The sequence below is a fragment of the Rhinolophus ferrumequinum genome, chromosome 8 (genome assembly GCF_004115265.2).
Source record: "Rhinolophus ferrumequinum isolate MPI-CBG mRhiFer1 chromosome 8, mRhiFer1_v1.p, whole genome shotgun sequence".
Classification (NCBI taxonomy): domain Eukaryota; kingdom Metazoa; phylum Chordata; class Mammalia; order Chiroptera; family Rhinolophidae; genus Rhinolophus; species Rhinolophus ferrumequinum.
Genome location: NC_046291.1, coordinates 28,747,958 through 28,768,774, shown reverse-complemented (window position 1 = coordinate 28,768,774; position 20,817 = coordinate 28,747,958). Strand labels below are relative to the sequence as shown.

At 33.6% G+C, this 20,817-nt stretch overlaps 1 protein-coding gene across 7 annotated transcripts in view; it reads left to right on the top strand.

Moving 5' to 3' along the window:
- Positions 1–20,817, top strand: part of NBEAL1 (neurobeachin like 1) — a 153,103-nt gene that overhangs the window by 73,656 nt on the left and 58,630 nt on the right. For all 7 annotated transcript variants that reach the window (XM_033111730.1, XM_033111733.1, XM_033111734.1 and 4 more), the window contains 10 exons: positions 1,910–2,068; positions 4,398–4,557; positions 6,962–7,050; positions 9,126–9,701; positions 10,059–10,234; positions 10,967–11,120; positions 11,978–12,106; positions 16,484–16,789; positions 17,080–17,229; positions 19,160–19,317. In XM_033111730.1, coding sequence (XP_032967621.1) covers positions 1,910–2,068; positions 4,398–4,557; positions 6,962–7,050; positions 9,126–9,701; positions 10,059–10,234; positions 10,967–11,120; positions 11,978–12,106; positions 16,484–16,789; positions 17,080–17,229; positions 19,160–19,317 — 2,057 coding nt within the window. The remainder of the gene's footprint in view (positions 1–1,909; positions 2,069–4,397; positions 4,558–6,961; positions 7,051–9,125; positions 9,702–10,058; positions 10,235–10,966; positions 11,121–11,977; positions 12,107–16,483; positions 16,790–17,079; positions 17,230–19,159; positions 19,318–20,817) is intronic.

The window sequence follows — 20,817 nt, the reverse complement described above, 5'->3', positions numbered from 1 at the left end:
TTTCAGAGCAAAAGTTAATATAAGAGGGCCAGCCCAGTGGCTCAGGCAGTTAGAGCTCCATGCTCCTAACTCTGCCGGTTTGATTCCCACATGGGCCAGTGGGCTCTGAACCACAAGGTTGCCAGTTCAACTCCTCGAGTTCCGCAAGGGATGGTGGGATCTGCCCCCTGCAACTAAGATTGAACATGGCACCTTGAGCTGAGCTGCCTCCCGGATGGCTCAGTTGGTTGGAGCACGGACTCTCAACCACAAGGTTGCCAGTTCAATTCCTGGAGTCCCGCAAGGGATGGTGGGCTGCACCCCCTGCAACTGGCAACGGCAACCGGACCTGGAGCTGAGCTGTGCCCTCCACAACTAAGACTGAGCTGCGCCCTCCACAACTAAGACTGAAAGGACAACAACTTGACTTGTAAAAAAGGCCTGGAAGTACACACTGTTCCCCAATAAAGTCCTGTTCCCCTTCCCCAATAAAATCTTAAAAAAAAAAAGTTAATATAAGATATTATATTTATATTATATTATATCATTATATTATACTCAGTATTATATTATACTATACTATGTTAGTATATATATATCAGCTGTGTTATATATATATATAAAATAAGACCAGGTCTTATATTAATTTTTGCTCCAAAGGACGCATTAGAGCTGATGGTCTGGCTAGGTCTTATTTTCCGGGAAACAACGGTATGTGAAAATAGTTGTTTTGGCAATTCTGAAGCATATTTTCATAGGCCACATAATGTATGTTTACCTATCATCAAAGTTATTGGGCAGATTTCTAACATGAATTTTAACATAGGTTCATAAAAATTTTGCATAGTGAGTAAATTATAAATGTTTTTTTCAATTTTAAATACTTAATATACATTATTCACGTATACCTCAGAACTACGTTTTAAAACAATGGTCATCAGTCAGCTTTACTCAGAAATTTTTTAGAAATGTAATTATACTGCTGACTCAAGCCTTCCAGGTGATTCTGGTGCATGGTAGAATTTGAAAACCACTGATATAAAATATACAGACTGGTAATTACTCTTCCCATTTGCATATTTGGCAGTAGATGTTCAGAGAAATTAGGTAACTTAAAAGTCACACAGCTGATAAACCTGGTATTAGAACCCAGGTATAATTACTGCTGTTTCTTTGCTCTTTCTATATGTCACTCTCAATATCAAATTTGAGCAGCCATAATTTATGTTGACTCAAATATTTTTCCTGCTATCATGAAATATTCATTGTCTACTCAGTGGTTACGTGACTTCATAATTGCTATTACATAGATGAGTTAACTTCAGCTATTTTCCTATAAGTTTGGCCTACTTCAAAAGCTCATTAGAATAATGAGTGGCCATCTTATTTCATGATAGTTGTACTGTTACCTGCTAAGATACATTGCCAATGATATTTTCTTGGTCATTTCAATCAAAGAATTATTTATTGAAAACTTACTGTATACATAGAGTAATACTAGACATTATAGGTTTATAACAATGAATGAATTATCATTCTTTTAGCCTAATGCATGCAGGGTTGGATAAGAGAGGTTTATAAATAATTATGAAACAAAAAAGAGTATGATAACGTCTATAAGAGAGATATAAAGTCCTATGAGGTATTCTTAGGAGAATATTACATGTTAGGATACCAGGAAAGGCTTAATGGAAGAGATGGCTTTTTACATGGACAAAGCAGGTAAATATGGTAGTGAGAAGATATACAAAAGAAGACAGAATAAGCCAAGAGCATAATGGAGGGAAAGCAGGGTTCAGAAGACATCAGATAATTCAGTTAAGCTAGAACATTAGGGTTTGTAGTTAGTTAAATAACTTTGTGTTTTATGATTTTATTTGTGCTTCCATATATGAGTGTTTTTTTGCTTTGTGTTGTTTAATTTTAAAAGCTCCTTGGAATTTTAGATATACTCTTAAGTCTCCTACATACCAGTCCAACTAGAGGCCAACTGTTCCTACTGCTGTTTGAACCAGGAAATGCTGACATACTCTATGCCTTGCTCTTAAATCAGAAGTATTCTGACAGACTAAGAGAAATCATTTTTAAGGTATGAACATTTCTTAAATGTCTTTCTATTTTGGGGTATTTGTGGGTATATGAATTTACTTGGAACATAGCCATTTTAAGAATGTGAATTCTTTTTTCATATCTTATATCTAATTTTAAATTGTCAAATTTGTATTGACATATTTTACATGTGTTTGTTTGCATATTTAAAAGCTAATTATGTTGTAATCTGATCAATCATTTCAGTGGAATATGTTCTTTGTCATACTGTCCTCAGTATAAAACCTCTCATCTGCCTTTTGACTTACGATGGCTCTACATGGCAGATCAATAACTAACCTTATGTATAACTCACTATTTGTCAGGCACTAAACACTTTTCATATACTAGCTTACTTATTCCTCACAACAACTTTATCAAGTGAAAATATCCCCATTTTATAGATGAAGATACTGAGGCAGAAAAATAGAACATATTTTATTAAACTAGCCAGAATATCCAAAACTTCAAACATTGGCCGAAGTTACCCAATCCACCTTTTATTTGTTAATGAAAAATAAAGGAGTCAGACATACGAGTTGTGATCAAACAATATGGTGAAAGTTTAAATAAAAATTTATTACCGTAAAAGACATTACCATTAATCTCCCCTCAATATACCCCCTCCCCCCTTTCTCCGAACACGCTAATCCCATCCTTCTTGCACTTTCTGAAGCAGTTCTGAAGCCCTCTGTCATGAGTGTCTTTAGTTATGCTGTTGTGGCCTGCCCTGAGGTCCTGAATCATTTTGACTTTGGGGAAGATCCAGAAGTTGCATGGTGCCAGATCCAGTGAATAAGGTGGATCTGTCAAACAACACACCGTAATGTTTTTATTTGACAGAAATTGCCATATCAGAACCAATGTGTGACACGGAGGGTGTCTGTTGTGATCAAAAACCATGGTGAATGCTGCTGCCGAGTGCCACTCAATAGAAAGGCAGGGATCTTCAATATGGGAAGTGGCGTGTCAAACCTTATTAACGGTGTGTGACAAGCTTCAATTTTTTCAGTATAATCAGTCGGGTGTGAGCTATGATTGAGAGAAGGTGTGTTTTAAAGTGTGCCATAAATCATCCTCCATCATGACAATGCTCCGTGTCATACATCACTTCTGGTATACAGCAGTTTCTGTCAAAAACATTACAGTGTGTCCTCATCCACCTTATTCACCGGATCTGGCACTGTGCAAATTCTGGCTCTTCCCCAAAGTCAAAATGATTTAGGACATCGAGGCAGACACAACAGCACAACTAAAGACACTCATGAAAGAGGACATCAGAACTGCTTCAGAAAGTGGCAAGAACGATGACATAAGTGTGTTCGAAGCGAGGGGGAGTATTTTGAGGGGGATTAATGGCAATGTGTCTTTTACTGTAATCATTTTTTTTTTAATTTAAACGTTCACTGTATTTTTTGATCACACCTTGTATTTCTACTGCCAAATGAATTCTTTTTTTCCCCCATGATTTGTTTGCCTGTTCATTGTACCTAATTGCCATGCAACAGTTATTTCCTCTTACATCATTTGTAGTGTTACATTATAAAGTCTACTTATGAGGTCATGTTTGGAATACCTGTTTGAAATCCTTAAACTTTGGAAAACAAAGATGCATTAAAAATGGTTTAGCCTAGTCCCTCTTGAGTACTGGTCATGGCGACTCCTGAGGCCACTCTTTAAAACATCTGTCCACACAACTGTTCCTTTATGGAGATTAAATGTTATTTCCTCAAAAATGTCCTGAAGGGATTGTTCATATTATTTTGCCAAGATTACCCTTTCCACGTAGTGCTTCAGTATCTCACTTTGAAGAATGTTGATCTCACTCCAAGAAGTATGGGGTTACTAATTCATTCTTCCATTTTAGCATATGGATGGATGGGTTGCTTCACAAAATGTTTCCTTGTTATTGAAAATTAGTTTGATGACTGTTACATAAATGGATTACTAAATTGATCTAGAAGTATCTTTGTTCCCTTTCAGAACACACCTTTGTGTCTCTTGCAAACTATAGGATTTGTTTCTATCTATGCCTTAGCCATTAAAAGAAAATTTTAAATTATTTCTTTCATCTGCTAAGAAATACATGTAAACTAGAGTTTTTAACATATTTATGTGTGTTTCAGTGCAATTTATTTTTAAATCCACTTTAATGATAGTGTGATACAGAGTGCTCCTTATTAGTGCTGGATTTTGTTTTGTTTTGTTTTATATACTTAAAATAAAATTGTACTCCATAAACATCTTACACTAATATTCATTCAATACTAAACTAACAAACAAACTGTTCTGAGTTTTCCATATTGAGAAGACTGTATTATTCTGACTAGGTTATGGAACAAATGTTGAAATGCACAAATGTTTATGAACGAAGCAAACAACGTATTCGACTCAGAGAAGTTGGCTACTCAGGGTTGGGACTCCTTGTCAGTGAAGTATCTGTTAATACTTCTCTCATTAAAAACCTCACCAATCAAATCATAAATACAGGTATGACTAAGGAGACAATGCTGATAACTTTTAAGAAATGTTCTTCATAGTCACATAATTCTATGATGGTTCTCAATTTTCTTTTTCCCTGAAGGTTCTCTTTTCCTCCTTACTCAGGTTGCTTTTTAAATTACCTACTATTTGATTCAGCAGGGCTTTCCTTAGGTATTGTTTCATATGTCTCCCTAGGGCAAACAGTGCCTTACTTAGTAGGCCCCCAGTAAATGTTTATTGACTTAGTGATTAGAAAATAATTCAGTCTGTGTAACAGGAAAAGGACACTAGGGAAAATATGTATGAAGTAGTCTATCATTTTTCTTTATGGAGCTTAAATTCTTAAAGTCAAAATTAAAACTAATTTCAGATATTCTTTGTTTGATAAACCTTTTTTTAGTGCATACTACAAACTGTAGAATTATAACATGCTGAGAGTTCAAAAAGGTATAAGTCTCTGTCTTGAGTGTTTTACCATCTTGATAAGATAAAACATGTACATAAAAAGATAAATAATAGTCTAAGTTCCAAGCTGTATGGACAGTCTGTTCAGGCAACCAAAAGAAAAGAGTAGTTATTTAGGGTTTTCTCAGAAAGATATCAAACATTCTAAACCTACTGTTTTTGTAAAATTTGAACATATCTATAATTCGTATTTAAAATCAAACAATGATTTCACCATTTATATAACTATTACCAATGGTTCTTTCTTTGAGAAAGAACTTGAGAAAGAAGAATCCTGAAGGCATCACTCTTTCTTATTTTAAACTATACTACAAAGCTATAATAATCAAAACAGTATGCCGTGGGCATAAAAACATAGACATAGACCAATGAAACAGAATTGAGCCCAAAAATAAACCTGCATATATATGGTCAGCTAATATTTGACCAAGGGATCCATGAATACTCAATGGGGAAAAGATAGTCTCTTCAATAGATAGAGTCAGGAAAACTGGGCGTCCATGTGCGAAAGAATAAAAATGACCCCTATCTTACTCCACTCACAAAAATTAACTCAAATGAGTTAAAGATTTGAATGTAAGACCTTAGCCATAAAACTGGTAGAAGAAAACCTAAGGAAAATGCTCCTTGACATTGATCCTGGTGGTTATATTTTTGGATATGATACCAAAAGCACAAGCAAAAAAAAGTCAAACAAGTGGGACTACAGCAAATTAAAAAGCTTCTGCGCAGCAAAAGAAACTACCAACAAAATAAGACATTTGCAAATTAGGATCTAATAAGGGGTTTTAGTATCCAATAAAAATGAGTAAAGGACCTGTATAGATATTTTTTCCAAAGAAGACATCCAAATGGCGAATAGGTCCATGAAAAGGTGCTTATCATCCTTAATTATCAGGGAAATGCAAATCAAAACCAACAGATACCACTCCATACCTATTAGAATGGCTCTTATAAAAAAGACAAGAAATAAGTGCTGGTGAAAATGTGGAGGAAAGGGAACCCATGTACACTGTCGATGGGATCGTAAATTGGTACAGTTACTGTGGAAAAGGGCATGGAGGTTCTTCAGCAAATTAAAAATAGAATTCCCATATGATCCAACAATCACACTACTGGGTATGTATCCAAAGGAAATGAAGTTACTCTCTGGAAGAGATCTGTACCCCCATGTTTTTGGCACCGTCGTTTGTGATAGCTAAGACATAGAAACAAACTAAGTGTCCCCATTCATGGGTGAATGGATAAAGAAGATATGTGTGTGTGTGTCTCTCTGTGTGTGTGTGCATGCGTGTATGTACACACACAATGGAATGTTAACCATAAAAATAAGGACATCTTGCCATTTGCAATAACATGGAAGAACCTGGAAAGCACTCTGCTAAGTGAAATAAGTCAGATAGAGAAGGACAAATACTGTATGACCTCACTTATATGTAAAATCCAAAAAGTCAAACTCAGAGGGTAGATTGTGGTTACCAAGGCCATGGGTGTAAGGGAAGTAGGTGAAGGTGGTCAAAGGGTGCAGACTTCCAATTATAAGATGAATAAGTTTGGGGATCTAATGTACAACATGGTGACTATAGTTAACAATACTGTATTGTGTACTTGAAAGTTGGTAAGAGAGTGGATACTAAATGTTCTCACCACAAAAAGAAAAATGGTAACTGTGAGTTAGTGGATATATTAACAAACCTTACTGAAATCATTTTACAGTATAAATGTGTATCAAATCATCATATCGTACACCTTAAACTTATACAATGTTTTATGTCAATTACATCTCAATAAAGCTGGAAAAAAATAAAGGGTATCTGTTGATAGCAAAAAAAAAATAAATAAAAACGAAACAATTATATCAGCATTTATATAACTTTTACCTACAGTTCTTTCTTTGGTTATCTCTGGAATTCGTTTTTAACTTTTTGTTTTTTTCCCACCATAGATCCTGCTATTAATTTCAAAGATCTGTTGTCTGTGGTATATATATCTCACAGAACATGTATAAATGTCAGAGTAGTCATCTGCAGAAAGGTTAGTAAATTTTTGAGGTGTACTTTAAAATAGCAGTGTCATTAGACTGTAAATAACTTTTAGAGTGTTTTGCACCAGGTAGAAGTTTTAATATGTTATTTTATAAATGACATAATTTTGTGAATAGTTTCCTTTTTTGAGGTCAGTTAATTTCATTTACTCACAAGCAATCAGCATATGATTTTGTTCTTTTTAGCCCTACATGGGCTCCTGGGAATAGGCCCTTTCCAGAGACAAGTTTATTACCAGAGAATAGTTTTTTTTATTAAGAACTTTCAATGATTATGACCATTTTTAATTCATATACCATATTTTAGAATTTCTAAATCTTTTGAACTTTGTGGAAAGAATTTTCTTTAATTTGTTTATGAATACTCTAGCAATGATTTGACTTCAGTGTACCCATTGACCTTTATCTAGAGCAACAATTAGTTATTCCCCATGTTTCTTCCTGATTATAACCTTTTGCTTCCACTGGCAACCACTGACCTGTATAGAATTTAATGTGTTTCCTGCTTTTCTTTTGTATTTATTTCCTAATTGTGTCACAGCATTTTTCAGTCAGTAAATGTGGATATATATCTTTCTCTTTAAATGGCTACATTTTAAGTTTTTTGGCTATTCTATAAAATTCCTTGTTGTTGGAATTTAGGTTGTTTCCTCTTTTTCCATGTCAATAAACTACTGTTAAGAACACTTTTTTTATATATATCTTTACCTATTTGTGGTAATACATCTGGAGTACGTAATCCATGAAATGGAATTGCTGTGTCACAGGGTATTCACATTTTACATTTTGATGGATTTTGCCATATTGTCCTTGGAGCAACTCATGCAAATTGATCCTTTCCTTTCAATGTGCAGTTGGAAACAGCTTCCAGGGCACCCTAGTTTTTATCCATTATGTATATTAAGGACAAATAGTATGTCTTTTTTTTTGGAAAATTGAAAGTAATGAAATCAAGGAAAGTTTCTTTGTCAAGCAAAGCTTCATCTGGAAGGAAAAAGAATTGATATTCTGCACCTGTAGAGTAATGGGAGATACCTGATTGATAGCATTAGTGAAGAAAGAAACTTCCTATGTCATTGTGACTCATTACTTTCTATATCAGCATCAGTGTATTAATGTTGAAGTCCCTACCGACATTATTCATCTCCTGCTATGAAACTTGTCACAGTTAAAAGTTCTGATAGAAGAGATATTATACTCTAAACACTGGGAGCCAAAGGTTTTTTCATCTACATAGAAGTTTATAGGCTTTATGTTAAAAATGTCTTAAAAGATCTTAACTGAATTTCTGACAGTGTTTGAGAACTCGTTTTTATTCTAAAGAAATGTGAAGTCAGTTGTATAGTGGAGATCATACACATTGCCATGTCAGTAGATACTCTTTCATTTCAGTTTCTTATTCTTGCTAAATAGCAGCATCTATCTGTTTGGAATTAGTTTTTTGGAATTAAAGTTTAATTTGTGTTCTGTTTGTACAAGATAGAGTTAATAGAAAAAACGGTTTTGTAAAGGCAACCATTAACTTCGCCTGGAAAAAAAAACGAAACGGGAAAACATTATTCTTGGGGCACCTAGATTCTGCCAAAGTGTCTTGTGTGTCCTGTTTACTTCCCTAGCCCTGGAGCCAGAACTGTGGCACATAGTAGATGTTCAATATTTGCTGAACAAATGTGATAAACTCATGGAAGGTATTTAGTTGAGTCGATATAACTATTATATCTTAAATATATTTTCACTCTATATTTTCTCTATGACTAGGTTAAATTAACATGCGTGTGTTGACATGTGGAGGATAATTTATCTTTTTTTCCTTTTTTTATCTTTTAGCAAATATTGGAGTACATCCTTACTCTGCACAATGAGTTTTATGCAGATTAATTACAAACACAATGTCTGCTCTCCTAATAGTTTCTAATCTGGTTAAGAATATAATCTTTTGAAAGTATACCCTCTGAAAGTTTCTTATTAAGTTCCTTTGTCAGTAAAATAACTGAAAAGGAATTATTTTTGATGTAAAGCACTGTGTACTTTCTGACACATTTTTGTGTTCTTAATCTCCTTGCAGATTTTACAGATTTTACAGTCCCAGCCAGATGCAGCACATCAAATATCTCAACAAGTGGGTTGGCAAGACACTTTAGTTAGGCTTTTCTTCAAAGCAGACTTTGAAAATGAACATACTGTTCATAAGCACACTAGGGCTGTCTTAGTGAAAGACAATGATAAAAATACATCAGCTGAAGACACTAAGAGGAGCTTCGATGAAAAGACAGATGATGAAAAAATCAACTCTTTTGCCTCAGCTAATGTGTCTTCAGATCAGTGGAGCTTGGAGGATAGACACTCTCTAGATTCAAATATACCATTATTTCAAGAAGATAGCTCTGTGGGAGAATTGTCTTTCAAATCAGAGAATCAAGAAGAATTCTGGCACAGTAACCCTTCACATTTGAGTTTAGATCTGAGTGGAATTGACTCATGTGAACTGAGTGATAGTGGAAGTCAAATGCCAGACAGCTTGCCTAGCACACCATCTCCAATAGAGTCTACTAAATCATTTTCTGTGCAGTCTGACAAAGAAAGCAGCATCACAAGTGATACGGGCTTTAGTGATGACTTCTCTTTACTTGAAAGCCAAGAGGTAAAGTATTTGTTTGTCCAAATAAGTCCAAAAAAGCTGTTTTTGTATGTCTATTATATACTTCTAATCCTTAGAAATGTGTAATTGTTAACAGTTTCTTACTATATTCATGTTGTTAATGTTATAATCTAAGACATTAGAAGCCTATAAATTACTAAATTATGAATGTCTTGTGAGCAAAGCCAATGTTTTATTCATCTTAGTATCTCTGGGACCTGCTTAGTAAAGTTCCAGGTTCATCCAGACACTTGAATAATGTGTTCAAGGATTACCATCAGTATATGTGATTGATCTTATTATTATGTGCTTTTAACACTCTCCCTCCAGTGATTTAATATTACTTTATATTTTTTATAGAAATGTGAGGAGGAGCTTCTTCAGTTACTGACAGATATTTTGAACTATATAATGTGTAAAGGAATAGAAAAGTCTGATGATGATACCTGGATTGAACGAGGACAAGTGTTTTCGGCACTAACTAAATCAGGAATATCCAGTGAGCTACTTCGACCATCAGATGAGATAAAACAAATGTAAGCATTCACTTGGTGACTTCTCTCCTTTTGGAGTGGGCAGGAGTCTAATATAATATTTGTTATTAAACATTTATTCAGTGTTCACGGGGTATAGAGAGAAAAAAGGAGATTTAAATCTTAAATTAATTTGGGGTTTAAGTGATTACATATTCTTTGTTGTTTAAATTGTTTTCTGCAGTATCTAAGCATTTGGTGTGTTATGTTTTACAGTCTTGTCCAAATTTCAGTGTTTCCATGCTAAGGGAAGGGAATAGTGTTTTCATGAAAATTACTTTTCTAAAGCTTTGAGTTCCCTATATATGATAGAACACTGTAATAATAGCACACTAGGAAAGAATTACTTCTTTGTTTTTCTACAGAGTCAGACCCCACTGTAAGGCATAATAAGGCTTTCTTTTCTAACCTTTCCAATTTCAGCTTTAAAGAAACTTTTAAGTTACGTCATGGAGACTAGAATGTGAATTATTTTCATAATTTTTTTATAGTCAACAGGTATATTAAAAATAGATACTCCAAATGTTACTTCATTGTTATAAAATTCTATAAAAAAGTAAAAGTAAATAAATAAATTAATTAAATTAAATTCTATCCAAATGTTTTATGATACCTGGCAGTGAGAGTATATCTTTGGAGATACAATCCTATTAATAAATAACTGGGTTTATTTTTCCTATCCTACTTTTATTCCAAACTTAAAATGATTTTAAGAGGACTTTATTTTACATTTAGTTTGCTACAGAAGATGTTAGAATGGGCAGTCACGGAAAACAGAGAAGCAAAAACTAATCCAGTAACTGCTGAAAATGCTTTCCGACTCATGCTGATCATACAGGACTTTCTGCAGTCAGAGGGACTAGTTAATTCAAACATGTGGACTGAGAAGGTGCAGTAATATTTCTTTGAAATTATTTCTTTGGCAGTGAAAGACTTTATTTAATAAAGAAAGAAATTTTGTACCACCTTTTTTCAAATATACATATATATATATATAGAAAGAGAGAGAGAGAGAGAGCTATATCTATATATCTATATATTTTCTTTTTTATTAAACTTATTGGGGTGACATTGGTTAATAAAATTATATAGGTTTTAAGTGTACAGTTCTATAATACATCATCTATATATTGCGTTGTGTGTTCACCACCCAGAGTCAGTTCTCCTTTCTCCTTCCATCACCATATATTTGATCCCTTTTACCCCCCTCTCCCCTCTTACCCTCTGGTAACCACTTAAACTGTTTTCTGCGCCTTTGAGTTTTTGCTTGCTTGTTTGTGGCTTTCAGTTTTATATCCCACATATGAATGAAATCATATGTTTCTCAATTTTGTGTATCGGACTTATTTCACTTAGCCTGATAATCTCAAGATCCATCCATGTTGTTGCAAACGGCAGTATTTCATCTTTTCTTATGGCTAAGTAATATTCCACTGTATATATGTACCACATCTTTATCCAGTCATCTATTGAAGGACACTTTGGTTATTTCCATGTCTTCGCCACTGTGATTAATGCTGCAATGAACATAGCAGAGCACTAATATTTAATCAGATGCAGTAAACCATGGATAAGATGTGATAGTCACAGATTTTGTTAGCTATTACTAGGATCATTCTTTTGGCTTTTACCAGCTGTACACTGAATTAGTTTTGAAATATTTATAATTTGTATTACTGTGGGGAAAACTCATCATCAGTAGATTAAAGAACTGATTTCTTTTTTAATGTTTCTTTTGTGATATAGCTTTTAGAGGATATGATGATGCTCTTCGACTGTCTGTCAGTTTGGTATTCAGAAGGCCCAGTATGGGTAAAACTCTCTCAAATGCAAATCCAGTTGCTTCTAGGATTTATTGGAAGGGGTAATTTACAGGTTTGTCAATTCTTTTATATTATTTTCTATACTTGCATGCAGCATAGAAATTATTTGTGTGATAACTAAATGATAATAAGTTTTCAGTATTATAATTGTTTTGTTCGAAAAATATCTACGAATTCACTCTAGTTTCAGTTTTGTGAGATTAGAAAGAAGCTTAAGAGGCAGGTATTTATTTCTTCCTGATATTTATGACTCAGTATAATTTTAAAATTTCCTTTTAAAGAATTTATAGATAGCTTATATTAGAAGGCATTACTCATATCATCTATATTTAATGCAGCAAGGCACCATCCTGCTTGCATAGACTATTTATACATGTGCAGTTTAGGTCTTGCATTTGTAGGAAAATTATTTTTTAAGTTATTCCTTTCAGAATCTTTTTTTGTTACTTTACTAATTTACTAATCCAGTTTTACATTCTATTTTATATTTTTTTATTCATCAAACACTTACTGAATACCAAAAAAATATTAGCATTATGCTAGGTTTCCAAGATAAAGAGAAACAAAATATGGACCCAAGGAATATTTATTATTTCTATTTTAAATTAAAAAAAATTTTTTTAAAGAATTTCTTAGGGGAGTATAATTTGTTTTTTTAAATTTTATTGGGGAACAGTGTGTTTCTCCAGGGCCCATCAGCTCCAAGTTGTCCTTCAATCTAGTTGTGGAGGGCACAGCTCAGCTCCAAGTCCAGTTGCCGTTTTCAATCTTTTAGTTGAAGGGGGCGCAGCCCACCATCCCATGCGGGAATTGAACCAGCAACCTTGTTGCTAAGAGCTCACACTCTAACCAACTGAGTCATCAGGCCGCCCCTCCAGAAGCTCAGTGGCAGCTCATTGTCTTCTGTCTAGTTGCGGAGGGCGCAGCTCACTGGCCCATGGGTGAATTGAACCAGCAACCCTGTTGTTCAGAGCTCACACTCTAACCAACTGAGCCATCTGGCCACCCAAAATTAAAAAATTTTAAGGATGGAAAAGTTCCATGTGAATTTTAGTCTATTCTCATTATATTTACATTCGATACTTAAGATTACCGGGGTTGGATTAGTCATGACATGTATCCCCTAGCTATTTACCTGGTTCTTTTTATTTTCCTTTGATAATGGAATTTTAAGTACTTAGGGTTAAGGGGGTCTGGGTGAAAATGGTTTCTAATATACATAAACTTGCTATAATGTTGATAAAAGCCTAAAGAGGTTAAAATTCCATAAGGTTGCTCTATTTTGAAAAGGTCATCCTTTTCAATAGATATTTTTTTTCTAATCGTAAAAGTAACACGTGCTCATTGTGGAAAATACCCAAAAACATAAAGAAAAAATAACTTATTCATCAATCATCTCATAGCTTAAAAGAAAATTACAATATTTTAGTATATTTTTCTATGCATATATTTTTTCAGATGATTGAAATTGTATATTTTGATGATTTTGTGTTTTCTTTCTCACAATTATATCAAACTCATTTCCCCATGTTACTAACTTTTTAAAGACAGTTTTTTGAGAATCTTATAAGTAACACATGTTTGTTATAGAAAACATGGAAAATGCTGAAAAGCTGTTACACATGAAAATGGGCATTGTGATTCATGGATGGTGGACGATTGAATTGTACAGCCTTTTAAATGCAATTTGAAGATATATAAGCTAAGAACTTTAATAGAAATTATTATACTCTTCATTTAGTAATTTCACTCTAAAGCTAAGATTAGTACACAGATGTTCATTGTCGTAGTCTTCTCTACCTAGAAGTAGAATGAGGATAGGTTTTTTGGCTGTTTCATTAACATTAGCCTGATGGCTATTAAAACAGTTGCAGTCAGCGGGCTGGATAGTTATTTTTTATTTTAGATATTGGGACTCTGTTTTGTCCTACCATAGTCACCCTTAGTGTTTTTCTCCTTGATGAAATTTCACTAAATAAAATGTCTATTTGTTTAATTTGTTCAGCATTAAATATCCAATTCCTGTCCTGTAGTAGGGCTCTCTTAAGTACCAGTTAAATGAGCACATACCGACAGATAGAATGATCCTATCTACCAGTAGTCAGTGATCTAAAACATTTCTCACTAGCTAGTTGTTTAATTTCATTCTTTTAGAAATAAAAGCATATATGTTTGAGGTTGTGCATGTTAAAAGCTAGGAAAGGACCCTCTTCTCTTAAAGAGGTTTAAATAGATCTGCCTACAAAATGAATCTGGCTAGCAAACTTATTTTGTTTGGCACATGCATATTAGCTTATCACCAGTATTTAAGTATTAGGAAGTTTTACATAAACTCCAAGATTTCCCAGGTTGTCTCTAAAGTGGGACTGGGTAGTTCTTTAGATATGCTATATTGATTTAGATGCAGTATATGGCCTGCATTTTGTCTGGGTCCTTACTCCTCCCGTTGTCTTAGCTCCGCCAGTGGTGATTCTCATCACTGGTTGCACATGGACTAGAGGAGCTTTTATAAATACCTGTGTGGGGCATTGCCATAGTAGTTAAATCAGAAAGGGAGAATTAGGGCATCAGTATTTTTTGTATTTTCTCAGGTGACCCTACTACAGTACCCTTCATGATGGGATGGGGGGAATATCATATTTATGTGTGTGTAGTGTGTGTTTGTATCCAAAATTAAGGCAGTGGTCAAGTAAATTATTTTGTATTCATTTAAAGTATCTTTATTACTTTCAAATAAACATAGTTTATTTAATACCATGATACTAAGTTAAAATCAAAGCACTGAATGTTGTTTTTTAATAAACAGTATTTTTAAAAACACATAGCAAAGAAACCAGAATATTAGTATTGACAGTTCCTAGATATTGAGAAGATATATGACTTTTTTTCTTACATTTGTTGGCCTCTGTTAGAATTAATCTCCTTTATTCCCAATTGAAGACTAAAGTGAAGGAATTTGGCAACAATCTGAGAGGGTAGAGAAGCTTCATTAGTAGAAGCTAAAGTTAAAAGTAGAAAAGTTAAAGTTTTTACCCATCACAGAGATTGTTTCCTCCAATGCTGTTTGCTTCTTTAAGGCTTGCGTGGAAACAGTGCCTGAGGTCTCTTCTTTGTTGTCTTGGCTTGTAAAGACCTGTGCATACAGCTCAGACCAGTTTTTGGCACAGATGCATTCTTGAAGTGATGTCAGCTTCTAATACTTTATTTTTTTCTCTTGCTTTTCTTTATTTTAAAAATAAGAGCCAAAATTGGGATACAGAATTAAAGGAGAAGCAGGCACTTTATATCTTTTGTCTTGCTATGGTTTTAAGGCTTAGATCTTTCACTAGCCTAGACTAAAGGAGGCCCCTTTGTGACCTAATTTGCCTTTGTATGTTGGAGTTTAAGGCCAAAGCTTAATCGTAATACAGAGTTATGTATGTATTTGTGTTTGTGTATGGGTTTGTGTCCTGAATATGTGTTTTCTTTGGAAACCTTAAGGGTAATTAGAGTTTTGGTCAAGGACTTGGGTCTACTATGTATCTGTCCTTTATGTGCCAGAATACTTTTGATTCCAAATAACAAAAATATCAACTCAAACTAACTTAGTTAAGATTCATTGGTTCATATAATTGAAAATTCCATAGTTAAGATGAGTTTTTAAAGCATGATTCACTCAAGGCTCCAGTTATATTTATTTGCTATTCTCATAGCACTTCAGGTTTGTTTACTGTCCTATATAATAATAATAATGTCTCCTTCCCAGGAAAGTTCAGGCATACTTACTGCCAATATAAAAGATTTGGGTTTCGTTTCCTATGCTTGGGGTTCCTCTTCTGTAATGCAACCACTGTGTGTGCAGACATCATCAAGTCCTGTTCATCTCTCACCATGGGAATTGCAATTTGGGGAATCACTGTAAACGCTGACGTTCTGGCTATTGCTGATGCCGTAGATTTTTGTCTCTGACCCAGGAGTCTCATGTCTTCTGCCAGTATCTATGAAACTATGGTAGGCTAACTTGTTAGCTTGGAGGTAAGGTAAATTCTGAGACCATTCACAGGTCTTGACAGTGATTATGTAAATATTCTGAACTTGCACTAATAAGGCTATCCCTGAATGAATCGTTGTGACAATGACGTGAGTTGACTGAAAAATGAGTTACCCAAACTAGTCATTGTGGCAAGGGGTTGACACATTGTTAGGCTTATTTATAACTTTTAAGACCTATTGGAACTAGAGATGGAATCATCCCCCTATCCTTGCAGACTGTAAGAAAGAGTGAGATGGATGTTGGGTGATTAATTATCCACCATAACTTTTCTGTATATTTCAAATTAAATGTGTTACTTTTATAATTTGTTTAAAAAAAAATTCAAGAAGAGCCAGAGAACTTCTGCTATCACTTAATGTCTGCTTTATTCTGCTCTTTCTCACTTGTTTTCTCCAGGTTTGTGCGATGGCATCAGCTAAGCTAAACACCCTACTTCAGACCAAAGTGATTGAAAATCAAGAAGAAGCATGTTACATTTTAGGGAAGCTGGAACATGTTCTAAGTCAATCTATCAAGGAACAGACAGAAATCTATTCATTTCTGATTCCCCTTGTCCGCACCCTGGTTTCCAAAATTTATGAGCTGCTTTTCATGGCTTTGCACCTGCCTTCTTTACCTTTTACCAATGGTAGCTCCTCCTTTTTTGAAGATTTTCAAGAATATTGCAGTTCAAATGAATGGCAAGTTTACATTGGAAAATATGTAAGTTTTATCTTTTTAAAAAAAATTTTTAATAAATGAAGAAACAAAAACTCACAGACACAGACAATAGTTTAGTGGTTACCAGAGGGTCGGGGGGAGGCGGGTGGTAGATGAGGGTAAAAGGGATCAAATATATGGTGATGTAAGGAGATCTGACTCTGGGTGGTGAACACGCAGTGTGATATATAGATGAAGTTTTATCTTTTCAGTGGGATTTTTCTACTAAGTTACTTTTGTAGAAGTATATATTAAATTATATATATATATATATTTTTTTTTTTTTCAATAAGATTGTACCTTATATGAAGCAGTATGAAGCCCATACATTTTTTGATGGTCATGAGAACATGGCACTTTATTGGAAGGATTGTTATGAAGCCTTAATGGTGAATATGCATAAAAGAGACCGGGAAGGAGGAGAAAGCAAACTCAAGTTTCAGGTAAAAATTGTTAAATGCTTTAAGTATCTAGTTTTTTAATGTTGATTTTAAGGATTTAACATTCAAATAGAGTAATAACAATTCTGAACATTGAAAACAAATAGTATTTCCTATTGTTTATCTGAAAAGTATTTCAGAATTGGAAGAAAAACATTGATCAGTAACAAAAATTTAATATCAAAATGTTCTATACATAGTGATCATTTAAATAGTTTATTAAGCTGATAGCTATCTCTGAGGAGTCCGGGTATAAATCAGTGCTTAGAGGGAAATTTATAGCATGAAATATTTATATTAGAAAGGAAAAAATGCCTCAAATTGATAATTTAAGTCTTCACCATAAGAAACTAGGAAAAGAAATCTAAACTAATCTAAATTAGTTTCTAAATAAGAAACTATTAAAGAGTAGCAGTCAGTGAAATTGAAAGCAGAAAAACAATAGAGAAAAGCATTCAAACCAAAATCGAACTTCTTCAAAATACCAGTAAAATTGATAAATTTCTAGCCAGATTGACAAAGCAAAAAATGAAAAGTGAAAAATTACTAATGCCAGGAATGAAAGGGGAGGTATCACCACTGACTCTGCAGACATCAGCATGATAATAAAGGACAACTCAAACCAATCTGTGCGCATTAATAAGATGACTTAAATGCAATGAATCAATTTTTTGACAAATACTAATTTTCAAAAATAATTAGATAGTAAATAGATAACCTGGATAGTCCTCTATTAAAGAAATTGAGTTTATAGTTAAAAATCTTCCAAAAGGGAAAAACTCAAGGTCCAGGTTGTTTCACTGGCATATGTTACCAAACATTTAATGGAGAAATTAAATGAAAATCTTAAGAAAATAGAAAAGTAGAATCATTTCCCAACTCATTATATGAAAGCAATATTACCCTCATGTTGAAACCATATAAAAATAGTGCAAGAAAACTGTATACCAATATCCCTGAGGAACATATGTGCAAACAAAATCCAATAATATATAAAAAAAGTTATACATCACAACCAGGTAGAGTTTATCTTGGGAATATACGTCTGGTTCAACATTTGGTAGTTGTATAATGGACTGCATTAATAGATTTATCAAGAAAAACTACATGATCTTATCAGTAGATGCAGAAAAGTATTTGACAAAGTTCAACATTCATTTTTTTAAGCAAGCTCTCAGCAAACTAGGAATAGAAAGCTACCTATATTTCTACAAAAGTCCTACAGCAAATTTGATACTTACAGGTGAAAAACTGACTGCTTTCCTGTAAGGTAGAGAACTAGACAGGAATGTCCACTCATCATTTCTAGTCACTATTGCTTCTATAAATTCTAAGAAATGCAGTAAGAATAGAAAAAGAAACAAACAGCGTTTACATTGGGAAGGAAGAAGTAAAACTATTTGCAGATAACATGATTGTAGAAAATTCTAAGGAATCTACGAAAAATTTCCTATAATTAATGAGTATAGCACCATTGCAGGACATAAGATCAATATACAAAATTTGATCATATTCCTGTGTGTTAAGCAATGAAAAGTTGTAAACTGAAATTTAAAAAAAATGCTATTTACAGTAACTCTAAAAAAGTGAAATACTTAGATATTGGCTTAACAAAGCATGGGCATGATCCGTATGCTAAAAACTACAAAACACTGATGAAACAAATTAATGAAGATCTAATAAAAATACATGTGTATTCCTTAATACAGATTTCTTGTTGCTCAGCTATTTTCTTAAGTTTTAAAAAAATACAAATGGATTATAGCTAGAATCATAGCATGCTTCATTAAAGGAAAATAATAGAATAAGAAAATCGTGTTGGTTACCAGCTTCTTTATTTTACTACATGATTTTATTGGGTCAAAGTTTTAAAATTTAAAATATATCTGTAAATGTATAATTCAGTGACGTTATTTATTGTTGTTTCTTTCAGGAGTTTTTTGTGGAGCCCTTTAATCGAAAAGCACGCCAAGAGAACTTGAGGTATAACAATATGCTTAAACAACTTAGCAGTGAACAGTTAGCCACTCTGAGACGCTGGAAGGCAGTACAGCTTTATCTTACATGTGAAAGGGGACCTTGGGCTGAAAGGTAGAAGTATATCATTTATTAATACTCCTCTTTTTCTTTAGAACTCTGTTCTAGAACTTCTTAAGCCAATGGCTTCTCCAATCCAATAAAAAAAAAAATCAGTATATTAAAGAATGGGTAAAGGGTGGATACCTTTATTTTTTCTTGAAAATGAATCATGAAGTTGTACATCTTTTCCATGGAATATTATGCCTCCATTAGAATTAGGCTTACAGTTTTTAAAGACATAGAAGAATGCTAATGCAATCATATTAAATTTTTAGAAAGATTCAAAATACTATATAGGATATCATCAAGGTATATTAAAAGCAGAGATTAAGATAAAAAAGAAGCACACTAAACTGTTACCTGTGATGACCTTTGGAAAACAAATAAACAAACAATGGAGGACAAATTATTGGCAGAGATTATAATCACGAAGCATAGTCATTCAGCTGCAAAATGAATGTTAAAAAGCATATGAATTTTAAAATTCAAGTGAAACTAAGTTCCTTACATATTTTGGACATTAATCCCTTGTCAGATATATCATTTGTGAATATCTTCTCAGATTCAGTAGGTTGTCTTTCGTTTTGTTGATGGTTTCCTTCACTATGCAAACACTTTTTAATTTGATGTAGTCCCATTTGTTTATTTTTGCTTTCGTTTCCCTTGCCCAAGGAGATATATCCAAAAAGATACTGCTAAGAGCGATGTTTTCTTCTAGGAGTTTTATGGTTTTGAGTCTTACATTTAAGTCTCTGTCCATTTTGAGTTTATTTTTGTATATGGTATAGGAAAGTGGTCCAATTTCATTTTTTTGCATTTTTTCCCAACACTACTTATTGAACAGATTGTTGTTACCTCATTATATATCCTTGTCTCCTTTGTGGTAGATTAAGTGACCGTATAAACAAGGGTTTATTTCTGGGCTATTTCATTGATCTATATATATGTTTTTATGAAAGTACCTTGCTGTTTTGATTATTATAGCTTTATAATATATTTGATGTCAGAGAGCGTTATACCTCCCACTTTGTATTTTCTCAAAATTTCTTTGGCTATTGAGAGTCTTTTGTGTATCCATGTAAATTGTAGGATTAGTTGTTTTAATTCTGAAAAGAATGATGTTGGCATTTTAATAGGGATTGCATGGAATCTGTGTATTGTTTTAACTGTAATACATAAAAAATAAAATATGTAAGGAACTCATATAACTTAATACCAAAAAAACAAACATGCCAATTAAAAAATGGGCAGAGGACCTAAATAGATCTCTCTCCAAAGAGTACATATAGATGGCCAACAGATATATGAAAAGATGCTCAATGTCACTAATCATGAGTGAAATGCAAATTAAACCCACAATGAGATACCACCTCACACCTGAGAGAGTGGCTGTCATCTATAAATCAACAAACAACAAGTGTTGATGAGGATGTGGAGAGAAGGGAGCTCTTGTGCACTGTTTGTAGGATTGTAAATTAGTGCAGCCACTATGCAAAACAGTTTTGCAGTTTC